Genomic DNA, 16,743 nt, shown 5'->3' with positions numbered 1-16,743 from the left:
TTTGTTGCAGTTGTTTCATTACCTCACTGGTAGCTTCATGAGTGTATTTACTATCAAGCACATTTACTATCAAAATTGACTTAGCACATGATAGCTTTAGTTTTAATTTTAAGTTGTTTCATAGTTCAAAAACATAGTCATATGCTTTCTTTATTTTCCAATATTTTTGAAACCCTTTTAATTGGATATTAATCATTTTAGGACAAATTTCTAAGACAAATATTGCTATTTCTGTTTCTTTTCCGGTGACTGAATTATATTTCAACTTAGATTCCAATAACTGAAAATTAGTGCTCCTATTAAGGGAAATCTCATAGTAATTTTCGAAAACCACAAAAAATGCAAAAACACACGCATGTATGTATGTATAAAACAACATTAAGTAAATCAGATCAATTTCAGTAACATTAACAATATAGGGTTTTTTTAAAAGAAACCAGGGCTTTAAGTAAAGCACTTTTCTTTTGAAAAGTATATTATATTGTAATTCTATATAGCTTGTCCAAGAAACTTATGGTAGAAAACCAGAAACCTAGATGTGAGATAGATTAAAAAATTTAAATCATTTAAGCCAGAATTTTAGTCATGATTGATTGAAAGCCAATCCTAATAGATACCCAATATCTATGTCCAACCACGGACATATGGGAAAACCAGGTAATCCTTGACTGATGACTACAATTGAGCCCAACATTTCCATTACTAAGCAAGATAAGTGAGTTTTGCCCCTTTTACAACCTTCCTTGCCACAGTTAATAAGGGAATCGAGTTAGTAACATGGTTGTTACGTGGTTCTGGCTTCCCCATTGGCCACACTTGCAAAAGGTGATCACATGACATCGGAGGCACTGCAACAGTCATAAATACATGTCAGTTGCCAAGCATCTGAATTTTGATCACATGATGAAGGGAATACTACAATGGTGTGTAAGTGTAACTAAAAACTGTAAGTCACTTTTTTCAGTGTCATAACTTCCAACAGTCACTAAAGAAATGGTTGTAAGTCAAACTATATAATGGCTTAATAAAGTGTGAACCCAGGCATTAACCCCCAGATCATATGATTCCCAATATGACAGTATAAAACCTGAAAAAACATAATGGTCTAATGATTCTAAAGAGAGTTATATATAAACATGCAGTTTTAGTCAAATAAAGAACTTTTATTTTAGGAATAAAGTTAACAATAGTATCTTTCAAGTAATAGTACACTTTCCAGGTCTGGGAAGTTAATACGTTGAACAAGTTTTAATGTTTAAATGTTAATTTACTGCAATAGTTATCCTTTAGGTAAATTCCAGTAATAGCAATTTCTACTTTGCTTTTTGCAAGGCATTAAATTTTGCTATGTCCTAAACAAAACTATCCCATATTCCTTAATACTGTCTCATAGAGAAAGTGTTACAATTCAATTGTTTTGCCTCGTGTACAGTAACAGGAGTTTGGAGTATGTTAAACAAACCTTTGGCGGAAACTGAAAGGCCATGTGAATATGTTGAGATTGCATTTGGACATAGTCAATACAAAAAGATTTATTTTTTGGTCCTAAATATAAATTGTATGTAAAAGAATTAACCCCCCCCTCCCCAAATGACTTCATTCCTCATTCCTCTTATCAACCCAAGAAATAATTAGTTTTAAAAATATTTACAAAATCAACAGGTGATTGGGAGGCACAGATAGGTCAGTTATATCTGGAGAGCCACAATTTCCATAGCTCCAATCTTTGGATGTTTTGCTGGGGCTGAAGAGTCCACTATTTTGAACTATGTCACAGCACCACAGCAAAATAATAAAAAGCACAAGAACATTAAATTAAATGCTTTGCAGTTTATTAAAATATGTGAAATGAGAATTGCATGTTTTACACAAATTCCAGGATTTCAAACCTTGCCATTAGAAAACTTCCTTTTAAAGAAGGATAAAAGGCTCTCCCATAGGAGTTATACCTGAGCAAATATTAGCCTAGTTTACATACCGTAATTATAGATGGCTACATTATTATGAAACAAAGCACTAATCTACAAAATTAGAAACTGTACAATAAGGTAGCAATATAAAGCACCTTGTGATGGTGGGTGGCCGTTCTTGAATAGGTTCTGAACAAAAGCACAGAGAACAAACATCAAAATCCATTAGTTGAGAAGCTGACATATTTCTTTATGAATGCAACATAAGAAGTCCATATAAGAAGTTCCTCCGTAGATGTTCTTGTCTTCAATCAAAAACTGCTTGAAAACCATCTCCGTTTGCTCTCGTTGCTTCACAATCAGAATCTTTAAAAAAATAGTTGAACAAAATGTACAAATAGTATGAACAAAATGTACAAATGCTGCTTTGAGTGTTATTTTTCAGCTTAATTGAAGAGCAAAAAATGTTAAGGTTATTAAAAAAAAATTCAAAGGAGGGAAATAGGCATTCATAAGAGTAACTTTTTAAGTAATCTTTTACCTTCATGGAATAGGGTGTTCTGCTTTGGAGCTGATCTATTATGGACCTCAGGTTTGAAGAATAGGGATTATCCAGTTCTGGAAGACGTGACTATATGTAATGAATAAATACACACACAGAATTAGCACACATGAAAATGGCTATTCTGGTAAAATAGATTCTATGTCGCATGGATACTTGCAATGGATTTGAAAAGCTAAAAGTTGCTGACTTGTACAATGAAACAACCAAATTTTTTGGTATGGAAAAAAATTCCTTAAAATTCTCTGTGAATGTAATTTTATTGACAAATTCATCAAGACGATTGATAAATATTTTATTTGTGATCAAAAATGAAATAAATTACAAGGAAGATTTGGAAGCTAAAATAGAATTTCATCAAAGCAACTATTTAATGTAGTTGAACCACCAAAAGCAATGAAAATTGAATAGTATTTAGCAAATCTGGAGGCAATCTACGACCTATTGATTAATAGGACAATAGTCACATACAATTTGACACAGCCATTAATAAAGACATTATTAGATCAATGTGCCAGGCCAGATAAGAAGGCAAATATAAGACAGATGTTAACAAACAGAAGCCAGTTCAGTGGAAGGTTATCAAGATAATGAAGGATCTGGAAACCAAGTCCTATGAATCATACATTTCCATATGTATGTCATATTCTGTGCAACATGTATATTATTCTGTTGTATCTTATATCATCGTATATACATATTGCACACTACACAGGCACCAGTGAAATTCATCATATTAATCTGTTTGTGGTGTTATATTGTGTTTAGGAGTCTCACAGCCCATGGATAGAAGCTGGTTTTAAACCTGTTTGTCCGTCTGGCTATACTTCTGTGTCTTCTGCCCGATGGTGAAAGTGAAAAGAGACACTGGCCAGGGTGTGAATCATCCCTAAATATCTTCCTTACTCTGCTGAAATAGCAAGACCTGCAGATGTCAACCGGTGGTGTTAGGGGGCAACCAATGGTTTCTTGTGCCAAGTTGATCACTCTCTGAAGTGCCTTCCTGTCCGCAACTGTTAGACCAGTGTAACATACTGTTATACAGTATGTGTGGACACTTTCTATTATGGACTGATAGAAAGAAGTCATCTTCTGTTCCACCTGATTTTTCTGCAGGACTCTAAGGAAATGAAGTCTCTGTTGAGCCTTACTAACCACCAGGGATGTGTTGTTTTCCCAGGTGAGGTCTTGACTAATGAGCACTCCCAAGAATTTAAGAGGCCACCCTCTCCACATGCCCCCCCCCTTCCCTTTGCTGGAATATTCAGAGGTTGAATACTAGCTATATGTCTAGAATGTTTCAGCAGCTCTTAATAAGCAGATGATAGAACTAGGCAATCTTTGAGATCCCTTCCAACCCTTGTTACTCTATAAAACTTTTTTAAAAATGGAATGACGCACATCCAATTCACATTACTTTCAGGACTGTAATTTGTGTGCTTCATTCTGAAAACCTGCCTACACATTAATCAATCCTGGCATATTGCATCTTTGCAATTCGGACTGGTTTCAAGGAGAAGGTAGTAGAGGTATTGTTTTGGGAAATCAATAGCATTGTGAAATAACTTAGGTATATAAACCTACCCACTTTTTCTATGCCTGTTTCTACACATCTGCACTCATCTTTATAAAGGGGCAGTGATTCAAGGCTGCATTGTTCATATCATGTCATCCAGCACTTGCATCATAGTTCAGAAATGAAGTACATATTAAAAAAATAAGCATTCAACTCTCTTTCTCAAATGCACAAGACTATACTCACAGCCTCAGTGTTGACATGCGCAAAGGAAGGCACATTAAATATCCCTTGGATAAGATCTGGTGGGGCACTGACTCCAAGCCATAGAAACATATGTAGAGAATTTGCCAATAGGAATACTCCTCCTTCACAGAGACGTTCTTCTGAGCAGCGAACAGCATGAGGAATTGTGTCTTTACTTACATCCATGGAATGCTGAGAGATAAAATTTAAGTTCTTAGATTCATTGCATTAAAAAAAATCTGAATAACTATGAGGGTAAATTTGATGTAGCAATTTAAAGCATGAGGGTCAAAAGTGGGAAACCCTGGGTTCCAATCCTGCCTTGTACACAGAGCTGGCTGGATGCCTTTAGGCCACTTACTATCTCTCAGCCCTAAGAAGCAGGCAATGGCATACCAATTACATTGTATGGACTTGTCCAGATAGTTGCCAGCAACCTGAAGCCACATGTACACATAAAAACCACTGTGATTAGTTTTGGAATAGGCCATCTTGTACTAGTATGTAGGAAAGATATTAAGACACAAAGCAATGAGACACAACCAAAGGAGGATTGAGGGTTGAACAGGTCAGCAGTAGCCTACAGACTACACTCAGATAAACAGATTAAGATCAACATAAGATATGGGGAAATTATGGGAAAATAAAGGTATCTTTATTAACTCTTTATAGATACCGTTCTAAATTTATATTTAACCTTTTCTGAATATGTGTTTGTGTGCGCACGCTCATGTGCAATATTCATAAGATTAATAAATTTTGCAAAATAATTTATTTTTGGATGAAAATCTAACTGCCATTATCACTTTCAGGTTTATGCAAGGGTACAAATTGCCAAAGCTACTCAATAGTACTGAACAATATTACACAACTTACTATTGTCTGTCTGTTTTTGTCACTGGCAGGCGGTGGGAGTGTCATCAACTACTTGCCTACTGGCAATAGCTACTAGTTAATCTAGTGTGGTTGGGCAACATGAACTGTGCTTCATCAGTGCCATGACACTATCATACTTATCTTGGCTTTTTACAATCCCTTGGGCTGAAGAAATTATAATGCTAGAACCACTAATTCAGACCAGATGGACTAATTAGCATCCACAAGACTACACTAGAGGTAGCCTTGTGCCCTAGCCTACCATATTCTCCATGTCACAGCAACTGCCCTGTGACATTATCCAATATCTGCTAATAGCAAAACACTTACAATTGGCAGAAGCTGTGGGTAGAATAAAAGTTGGGTGCTAGCTACATCCATTGACATGACCAGCTGTCTATGAAAAGTTCTTTCATCCATGGGAATCTCTGACTTGCCCAACAGCACACAGCTTTTCAGAAGGCTATTTATGTAGACAGGAAGTACCTTCATTGAATCAGGAAGAATAAGCTGAAAAAGAAGAAAAGGTATCAGCTAAAATATCTTGTCATTCATGTACTCCAAGTTTTCTCCAGCAGAATTTGCATCTTATTAGTTCCACAATCAACTGCTTTTGTCTGACAGATTTCTATAAACAAATGGAAGTTTAATTTAAATGGCTTTCCTTTCTTCAAATGTCACAACTCAATTTATATTTCAATCCATAAATCAGTGTTACGAGAAAAAGTATATTCAATAATTAAAATAAAACAAATATGAAAATCTCTGAGAATATATTCAATTTCTGATTTTGTTCTCTCTGCCTAAACATTCTCATTTTATATCTATAATATAAAGGTGAAATCTGCTTTTTGGTATCATATACATACATTACACATCAGGAATCACATGACTTAGGACTTAATCTAGCCTGCCCAATCATAACTGCTCTTATGGTCGGATCTTGGTAATTACAAAATTTATCAAGTGATTTGAGCCTGAACAAAGTCTTTATAATTTTCAAAAGTTGTACTTTTTTAAAAAATACAGAAGTATAAGCTCAAAATTGCAGTTCAGTTATAGGATAATAAAATATTTTTCTTTTATGAAAGAACATTCTGTTAACCATATACCATACAAAGCAAAAATTGTTCTGAGATTTATATACTAAATTACATGTAGTTAAAAACTGTATTGCATTATTTATAGCACAATGACATTTAGAGATTTTCTTATCCTGCACATACAGAGATGCCAAGACTGTTGAAGGCCAAGATTTTAAGTAAGCAGTTGCTACAAAATCTAATGAAAATGCAGCACAATTGTGTAGCACATACAGGAATGATAAATACAACATTTAGATCTTTCCTCATAGTCAGTGTGGGCAAATTCTGACCATAAAAGGTGCTAGCTAAAGCTGGAATATAAAGCTTTAACGAGAATTCTTTGCAGTAATTCTTCACTGAATAATTAGGTTTTAGGCAAGTGCTATTTTTGTATTGTGGTTTATATTGCATAATTTACAGTCCTGGCCACAAAAATAATTAAGTGAAAATGTAAGCACAAAAGGATGTTTATTTCAGATTGCAATTTATGTCTTTGTAAGCTTATTAAAAATCAGCATAAGAAAACATGTTAACTGTAAATCAGTTAACATTTGGAGTAAACAAAGCACAAAATCTCACAATCTTGACAGATTCTAAACATTTTGTTCTTTGTATTGAAAAAAAAGAATGAAAACCCCACAACTAAGAGATCTGCTAATACTTGGAGCACTACTGCCGGTTCACTCATGGGCGCGCTGTGCGCACTTGTGCAGTACAATAAAAATTGTTTGGAAAAACCATTTTGGGGGCGTGTCAGGCCTGAGTCGCCGCCAGTTCCAGTGACCCAGACCACCAAACGACTACCAGTTCAGCCAAACTGGTAGGAACCCACCACTGAATACTTGGTCTTGTTAGAGTTAAGCCTGAGCCCATTTTCCCCCCATCCAGACCTCAACAGCCTCTTTATTTGCTGAGATAAGACTTGACAGCATCATTCTGAAAATGTAGCACCAGATTCTTGAAATAGAGCTTATATTCTATAATTGGCTTCTGCAGCATATTGGCTTGCAGTCTCTAAACTAATTTAACTATAGGGAGTGTGGTAGAAGGCTCATTAATGTTCACAAGCACCTAGTCTACATAAGGGGGGGGAAATTAAAAATGCATATTAAACCCTATGGAGATGCAATATTTCTGAACTTGATATCACATATTTTTGCTTACATGTTAAAATAATACCCAAATAATGCTCAAACCAAACTTATATAGCTGGAAATACAAAATACCTGGCTCACTGCAGATGGACTAGCACAGTTCTTTCTGTAACATGCCAACATGCGAGCTGTTTGATTCACCAGGATCTCACGAACAGTCTTTAAGGGCTGGCTGAGAATGGCTTTATAAGCTATCATTATATAAAGAAGTGATAAAATATGTTATGTTAACCACTATTATCTTTTCACAGAAAAGAACCAGACTTCAGATATTTTAAAAAGTTTCATCTAATCTACTCTTTCTAAACAGAGTATAAAACTTATATATTATGTATATTAGGTTTAAATTATAAACTGTGTGAAAATTGTTCACCTTGCACTCATGGTCAGCCACAACAAAAAAATGGCCTATACTCTTGTTCCAATGCTATCATAGTGACTTAACAATAGTGCTCTATTAATATTACTATAATACACAGAAAGTCTGAAGTATGAATTTGTGACTTATCCAGGAACTTAAATTAGATATATTAAAAACATCCAGCAACTATTGCCAATTTACATCACTGTCTTATACTAATTTAATATACCGTATTTTTCGAAGTATAAGACACACCAAGGTTTTGAAGAGGCAATTTTTTAAAAAAGTAGGTAGGTAGATAGAGGGATAGAGAGGGAGAGAAAGAGAGAGAAATACGGTAGGTAGGTAGGTAGGGAGAGAGAGGGAGTAGTTAGGTAGGTAGGTAGGTAGATAAAGGGATAGAGAGAGAGAGAAAAATAGAGAGAGAGAGAGATACAGTAGGTAGCTGGGGGAGAGAGAGTAAGTGTAGGTAGGTAGGTAGGTAGATAGAGGGATATATAGAGAGAAATAGAAAGAGAGAGAGAAATACAGTAGATAGGTAGGGAGAAAGAGAGAGAGAGTAGGTAGGTTGGTAGGTAGAGGGATATAGAGAGAGAAATAGAAAGAGAGAGAAATACAGTAGATAGGTAGGGAGAGAGAGAGAGTAGGTCGGTAGGTAGCAGTGGTGGGTTCCGGAACCCGTTCCAACTGGTATGGTTAGAATGGGCCCGGTGGCGTTCACATGGATGCGTGCAGTGCATGCACATACATACATAGCACGTGTATCACCTTAGCATCTCCACAAGCCTCTGCGATTCTCCAGCTGCTCTGCGGAGCGTCACCCAGGCGCTGTATGCGCCATGCACGTGCGCAGAAGCGCGGAAGCCTTAAAAGACAGGTAAGGAGCTCAGGCGGATGGGCGGGCCCTCCAGAGCACCGGAACGGAATGGTATCCGGTGCTCCGGGCAGGCTCCGGTACACCTGTACTGGGGCGTACCACCTGCAACCCACCACTGGTAGGTAGGTAGGTAGATAGAGGGATAGAGAGAAAGAGATAGAAAGAGAGAAAGAGAGGGGGGGGGAGAAAATACAGTAGGTAGGGAGGGAGAGAGAGAGAAAAGGTAGGTAGGTAGATGTTTCCAGGTGTATTTATCCATGTGCTGGGGAAGGAAATTGCTGACAATCTGCAGCACCTAAGACTTTGTTTCTGCTGGCACAGCACTTGATCAATGTAATTCTCATCAATCAGTTAAAGAGCTTTCCAGGAGGAAAAAATTTTTTTTGCACACTGCAAACCTCCCAAAAATGGCCCGTTTTTCATGAAAACAGGCCCATTTTTTAAAAAAAGGCATGAATAGCCTTGGGGGGTGGGCTTGCAGAGTGCTCTTGTGGGTTTGAGGGGGGGAAACAAGCAAAAACCGGCCCGTTTTTCGCAAAAACGAGCCATTTTTTTGTCAAAAAAAATTGCATGCATAGCCTTATAGAGGCTTATAGAGTGCTGCTGGGGGCTGGGGGGGGGCAAAAAAGGTCTGTTTTTTGCTCATTTCTGCCCTCCCCAGCCCCTAGGAGCTCTCTGAAAGCCTCCATAAGGGTATGCACGGCCACTTTGGTAAAGGGGCGGGATTTCGGGAGGCATAAAATTCTATATTCAGTGTATAAGACACACCCAGATTTTCAGCCTTTTTTTTGAGGAAAAGAGGTACGTCTTACTCCAAAAAATATGGTGTGTGTATGTGTACGTACGTATACACACACACACACACACACACACACATATACATACATACATACATACATACATACATACATACATACAGTATATATATATATATATATATATATATATATATATATATATATATATATATATATATATATATATATATATATATATATACAGTATATATATACTGTATATGAGACAGGAATTGTTTATTTCTGATTTTTAATGCCATATGTTTTATCATATTTTAAATGTCCACCATCACTTTCCAGCCTCCCTCCCCACTCCCAAATCACATATTATAAGCTGACCTGATTTTGCAAAAAAATTTACTAGTGCATCAGTCTCACAGCTCTTGTAGATATCAGCCAACTGGGAACTACAGCTGAGTCCAATGTTATGTATGCGCAGTCTTCTTTGACCAGTCATGGCTGTATAAAGAACTGCACACTGCAATAACAAAGTCAAGATGATAGATAATTTAAAATGGTTAAGTCACTTGCATTTTCTACTAAAGTATTTCAACTTTTTAAAATTTGGGACATTGACTCAAAAGGTGTTATTTATTATATTTATTTATTTATTTATTTATTTATTTATTTATGCAGCCACCTATCTCACCATTGCAACTTTAAATCACACACACAGGGTTAAAAGCAACCAAGGTTGACACTGTAACAGTAAGATGTGAAATATTACAAGTAGAAAAATTCAGGTAGAGTTACCACTCTTACATGAGGACTTCTGATATTTCAAGGTATGTGAATAACTATAATAGTAAGTCTTCGCTACAAATGAAGGTTTACAGTTTACCTATCTCTTAAACTAAAGGATATCTTCATCACTTAAAATAAAAAAGGCCATAAACCATAACTATGACAAATCAGGACCTAAAAAAGGCCCGCTTTCAATGCTGCTGTGTTCCCCTATTATGATAGCAGCTGAAGCAGCAAATATGGTAAAGATACTAAGAAATAAGCTAAGACAACATGTGCTCATCTGAAGCAGGAGTTTACTGAAGGTGGATGGGGGTTTCTCTACTGTGATAAAGATACATAGTCCTGTCATAAGCAGTGAAGCTTCAGCACTCTACCAGGAAAACAGAAGAGTGCTGCATGAACAAAACAGCTAGTTGTGTTAACTGTGGTTAGCAACACACAATGATAAACATTCCAATGCTGCATTTGCATATGTCAATTACAGTAAAGGTAGCCAGAATGATAGCATTTTCCCTGAGATAATAGCAATAGCAATAGCAATAGCAATAGCAATAGCAGTTAGACTTATATACCGCTTCATAGGGCTTTCAGCCCTCTCTAGGCAGTTTACAGAGTCAGCATATTGCCCCCAACAACAATCCGGGTCCTCATTTTACCCACCTCGGAAGGATGGAAGGCTGAGTCAACCTGAGCCGGTGAGATTTGAACAGCCGAACTGCAGAACTGCAATCAGCTGAAGTAGCCTGCAGTGCTGCATTTAACCACTGCTCATATGTTAGGGAAGTCATATGGTAGCGCAGGTTGCGCAATACTGCCTGTATGTACCAATTATGCATAGCGATGTATAGTAATGATCATCCAGAAAGATATCAAAGAGGCATGTGACCCAGGACCTTCTTACCTGGATTAAAGCCCCACCATCTTCACTCAATTTATCATCATGCTTGAACTCCACAGTCACAGCTTTGTCACAATCTATTGCTGCCAGTTCAACATCTGTGGTATTGTTCATGTAAATAGCTCCAAGGAAGTCTGTTGCTCTAAAACCTAAGTCAGGATTAGAAAAGAGTAAGTTGTACAGTTAATAAAAACAAGCAGCATCATTTTTGTAATAGGTAAGACAGCTGATAGCTTCAAAGGACATATTCTCCTATTCACCCACCCAGTGCTAATCTTAGTAACAGTCTCTATCCTCTTTAATGAAGTTGATTTGTTAAAAAATAAATACTACAGTCACCTTTCTCATCAGAAACATTAACCTGAAACCAGCAAAAAGTCTGAAGCAGCAATCTGGAACCTTACTTTCAAAAAGAAAAAGGTGCTTGAAATTAAGACTGATGATCATGACATTTTTTTCAAATTATTCACTATAATTATGCCAACAATGTTGGATTTATTCTGTACTATGTAATTGAATGTTTCAGGAAGAAACCTGGGTGGTTTATCATCTAAAAACCAAGCCAAATCCAGCATGCATTTGGAAAGATTTGACAGATTTTACATTGAGGTTTACTAATTCCCAATACTTCGCATTTTGTTCCAGGAAAAAAGAAAAGACATATTAAGGCTATCTTTTAAACCATGTAAAAAAAGCAAATAAAAACCTTTTATAGTAATCATTATTACCTGTGCTAGTTCGAACTCTCATAATAGCATCAAAACCCACTTTTTTTTCTATATCCTTTCTCAGGTCATTGAGAAATTGATGGCTGTCAGACTGTATCTGAACAAAAAAAAAAAAAAAATTGGGAAAAACTTGACTAAATAATGACTACCACTGGATGGCAGCAGCGCAACATATCGTAAATTGTTTCAGGCTATACTGTAAATTGTTAGGAATTAATAGTACTAAATCACTCCTATATAAGAATTTATTTAGTTAATACTTGCAGGCCTTTCACATTCTCACATGGTCATGCAGATTAAGAGAAAAATCAAACTGCTTGTTATACATAGAAAAAAAATACAATATTAGTAAAGAAAATCTATACTTTTAAAATAGATTGATGAAAATAACAGATATTTGGAAAATATTTTTATCATTTTAAAAACAAGCCAACATTAGAGTAAGCGTATACTTTATTTAGAAATTTGTTACATATTATATTCCCAGTTTAATAAAATAATTGTAATTTTTTCATAATCTTACAAGATTATGTTGTACATTGTCATCATAAGCCTAAGGAATGTATAGGAATGCAAGAACAGTGTGATTTATAATTATTTAATGTCAGGAAAAGGACAGAAATGCCACTAAACATAAATGGTTCCCGTAGGAGTCTAGCACTAATAAACAGAGAGGGGACATAATCCATATATTTCTTTATCCTATTTGGAATGGAGAAGAAAATCAGATTAAAAATGTAGTTCCAGTTGTATAGAAGGTTGCAAGACAAAAAATTTACTCACTACTTATAGAAATATGTATTGCATTCTTCTTTATTTGTTCCTATAATTGCTTGAGATTTCCCATATTTTTCCACACAACATTGGGAAACAGTTTGGGCAGTGACTGTCCTGTCAAATTTTCAACTCTAATCCTCTTCTGCAAATGAACCTGGACCTTTATCTCTTTGGTCCTTGTTCAACACCTTAATTACTGCATCACATTTTCAGAGGTCTTATCATAAGATTTTCCAATGTTTGCCTTTTCAAATTAATGTCCCGATGCTGATTCATGATCTGCAATCATCACAATTATGACAAATTGTGGCTTGAACTATCTTACTTTGCATGTAATGAGTCTGTCTCATATATTAGTTTCACCTTTTAAGTTGAATTACTGACATAAATGAACTTTTGCACGATATTCTAATGTATTGAAATCTTAACCTGGCAAAATCTAATGAGATTGCAAGAAAGAATCATTTTTTTGCCACTTGCATGTTTTACTTTATTTTTGCAGCTGTTACATAAACCAGATGGTCAAGGCTGACTCCTAACGCAACTCTACTTGCAAACTGACAAGAAAATCGAAGGGAGGAAAATGCTTGGAATGTATTGGCAGTTGGGAGGGAGGTGAGGAATATATGTGACCTGTTGGCAGCCTGAGAAGCTTCTGATACTTCAAGGCCATGCAATGGGAACCTACTGAAGGTGCAGACTGTTCCCCCCCACAAAAAAAATGTGTTGGATTGGTGGGCAATGGACAATGGGTGGCCCAAATGGGGAAAGGGGGCAATTAATTATGCTGTTTTTCGCACAAAAATCTCAAGAGCTAGCTTCGCTTTTTCTACATCTGTATGAATCTATCAGTAAAGTTATACTCTTGGTAAAATAATATTCCAGGAGTTTCTTTTGTTGCATATGCCAATGGGATGACTGGCTCCATCTACAATATCATCTGAGTAATCTACATACCTCAGGTTGCAAACTACTGAAAGAAAAAAAGAAGCTTTTGTCAGTTACCTGAAAATTATTGTACTTGTACAATGTTCCTCCAGTATGAAAAGTCACAAAGCCCATAGAAGCGATATCTGCATACTGGTTTGGGAAAAGAAACAGATTTACACAGCAACCACTGGCAACACAGTCTTTGGCCAAGGCCTCATAAATATTTGTCTGGGCCTGAAACAGCGTCTGGAGAAGAATATAAAATAATGAAGCATGTTAAGTAAGCAGCAAACAAAAGAACAAGATGTTGCAAAAAATAAGGAGGCAAACAAAAATATACATGAAATTAAAATATAATTTTAAGAGCTAAACAATTTTAACAAGCATTAACCAAAAAGGCAGTTGCAGGTTTTCTTGACAAGAATATACTATTTCAGATACGAATCAAATATATAAATATATAAATGTATTAAGAAAAAATTATGTACTTTGAACACAAATATGTTCATTAACAGGAATAAGTAGTCTTTGCTTACCAAAGGTTACTAATTCATATCACAGTTGTTAAGTTTTATATTCATTACTACTATCTAACTACTACAATGCAACATTTATCCAGAGTTGTTTTCACAGTTTGTTATCATTGCTAACTGGATGAATTCCATACCTTGCAAGCTTCCCTTGGAGTTTGTGTCATTGCTATTGAGTTAGAATTCAATAATGAAGGCATCTTGATTGCAACCATCTCTGCTATACTGAGAATTAAACTGACTATATTATGCTAAATTCTATTTGTATGATTTCTGTAAACTTGATAAAAATGAAATGCAGAAACATGTTTACTCTTTTATACAGCAATTTGTAGAATAATTCCTTTTTTAATGAATACCTTCTCTTTCTCTGTATTGACCAATTTCCTATCATCTCTGTTCTTCAGTTTCCCTGGTGCCTCTGCAGTTGGCAATGAAGAGTGGAAGATAAACAGTTTTCCAGGGCACTCTGCTGCCTGTAACAAAAATAGAAAAAAAGCAAAAAAACAAAAATGACCTTTATTCTCCTGCAGATATAAACTTCTGAGATAGAGCCTTATACAGTTTTGTTATTCCAGTATAAACTCTCAGCGACTTTATAAACTAAATAGTCCATTTGTTTATAGTTTGAACTTCATTTGATACCCTAAAACTTCACCTCTACTACCACAAGAAAGAAAGAAAGAAAGAAAGAAAGAAAGAAAGAAAGAAAAGAAAGGAAAAGAAAGGAAAGGAAAGGAAAAGAGAAACGAGAAAAGAAAAGATATAGTATTCACACAAAAAATCACTATAGTATTATCTGGGTTATTTATGCAGTTAAAACTTTCTCTCTGTGTGCATCTGTGTGTAGATACATGTCTCTGTGCATTAACAGGCACACCGGGAAAGCTGAGACTGTCCAGGTGCAAAATTTAATTCAGTTAAACTTGAATGCCTTAGAATGCACTGAGGATGTTACCTAGTTTGGGTAACATCCTCAGTGCATTCTGTAAGAAAACAACCAAGCTCAGAGAGGCCCCAAAATTCCCTCATTTCAACCCTGTGCTGCAAATATTTTCCTTTATTGATTCAGTATAGAACACAGGGTTTACTTGAGTCTGGAAAAACAATATGTGCTTATCTTAAAACTGTTAGAGTGAATGTAGAAGTTTAAACATCTTTATAATGAAATTAGCTGAAGTACATCACTATAATAACAACGTTTATTCAACTGCACCAAAGCTTTATGGGTGCCTGTACAAACCAAGTCAGGGAAGAAAATTGACAAGAGTTAGTGGGGTTCTGTTGTTGTAAATGTAATAAACAGAATCTTCTTGAAAGCTTTCCCAATTTTTCCTCTGTCTTCTCATATACTACTCAGAATTACAGACTTTAAACTAGTTTCTATGCTTCCTACTTTCCCAGGGCTAAGATTTCTTATGTAGTCTCTTTTATCAGTTACCGTAATAGCTCTTGAATTCCTTCACCAATGTTAACTCTGACTCTCTCTACAGATTGCCACACTTGAATTAAATAAAGAAGCAAAATAAATCACATTTATTTTACTTCAGAGTTATTTTCCTAATGTACCTGGAATACATAATAGATATATACTATCCATCACTGATTATTGTGGTTTACTTGGTTCTTTCATGTTATTCACAGAACAATGAAGAAGCTTATACTTAAAGAAATATGTATTTATTTAAATATAAATGACCACTGAATCTTATCAAGGACTGAAATATTGTTTAAATATGAAAAATCCAAAAAATGTATGATATGTTTTTGCCTAAATCATAATTACACTCTACTGAGTTTGAATGCAATCTTTCAAAGTAGATGGTTCATTGGCTATCCTTCATAAGTAAATTGCATACCAAATAATTATTGGGAATCAAGTGAAGTTAGCATTAAAAATACTAAGTTTTCATAATCGTTTCACCATATTTAAGACAAATTAGCACCCAAATCATTCACACTGAAATAGCGAACCACAAATGTTCCCTAGTGTAAAGCATGAAAATGTATAAATTATAAAGTAATAAAATATTTCATATCAGAAAAACAAAAGAAAAAGAGCTATCATGAAATATACATACATACATACATACATACATACATACATACATACATACATACATACATAATCATATATTGGAAAGAAAGCAGTTAAATTTGCATCCTTCTGCAATCCTTCTCAGATTTGTTAGATTCAATTCTGCATTTGTCACAGAAGTAGTATGATTATTGTGTGTGTTTGTATACACAGACCATTACTTTATCCACCCACACACAAGTTTCAATAATTTTTTATGAGAGGAAGCCTTTCTCTTATTTAGTATTTTTATGAGCACTTTAAATTGTAATTTTTCATTCCACCACCACACCTTTTCAAACAGACCTTATTATTATTATTCAAACATCAATTTCCTCTTCATGGGAAGATGGTAAAGTACAAAAATGCTGTGATCATTTGATTTATGTAGCAAAGCGTGTGTTACTGAATTTGTTCACAGTTGGCATTATGAGCAAAAAACCAAAAGAAAATAAATTGAGAGACTAGAAGTCTGCTGAGCCACTGATATCACTTTCATGGTAAATATATACATATACACACCATTCCAGATGGATCCCCTTTGAAGTTATGGTGTATTCAGTGTATGGAATTTGGTTTTAATTTTCTTATGTATATAAGCATGTTTTGAAAATGGGTGAAGAGAGCTAAACAAGAGACCTCCTGCATATAAATGGCATTAAAAATAAAAGT

General features: G+C 35.3%; 1 protein-coding gene across 1 annotated transcript in view; it reads right to left on the bottom strand.

Moving 5' to 3' along the window:
• Positions 1–1,425: 1,425 nt before the first annotated feature.
• Positions 1,426–16,743, bottom strand: part of SEC24D (SEC24 homolog D, COPII coat complex component) — a 61,683-nt gene continuing 46,365 nt past the window's right edge. The window contains exons 14-23 of the mRNA XM_032223946.1: positions 14,354–14,470; positions 13,540–13,710; positions 11,758–11,854; positions 11,033–11,178; positions 9,724–9,862; positions 7,422–7,540; positions 5,441–5,620; positions 4,235–4,426; positions 2,452–2,541; positions 1,426–2,276 (exon numbers count right to left, since the gene is read on the bottom strand). Of these exons, the coding sequence (XP_032079837.1) occupies positions 2,136–2,276; positions 2,452–2,541; positions 4,235–4,426; positions 5,441–5,620; positions 7,422–7,540; positions 9,724–9,862; positions 11,033–11,178; positions 11,758–11,854; positions 13,540–13,710; positions 14,354–14,470 (1,392 nt within the window). The 3' untranslated portion in view covers positions 1,426–2,135. The remainder of the gene's footprint in view (positions 2,277–2,451; positions 2,542–4,234; positions 4,427–5,440; positions 5,621–7,421; positions 7,541–9,723; positions 9,863–11,032; positions 11,179–11,757; positions 11,855–13,539; positions 13,711–14,353; positions 14,471–16,743) is intronic.

This window comes from Thamnophis elegans, chromosome 9 (genome assembly GCF_009769535.1).
Source record: "Thamnophis elegans isolate rThaEle1 chromosome 9, rThaEle1.pri, whole genome shotgun sequence".
Classification (NCBI taxonomy): Eukaryota; Metazoa; Chordata; class Lepidosauria; order Squamata; family Colubridae; genus Thamnophis; species Thamnophis elegans.
The sequence above is the reverse complement of the archived record's forward strand: the minus strand, read 5'-3'. Positions and strand labels throughout refer to the sequence as shown.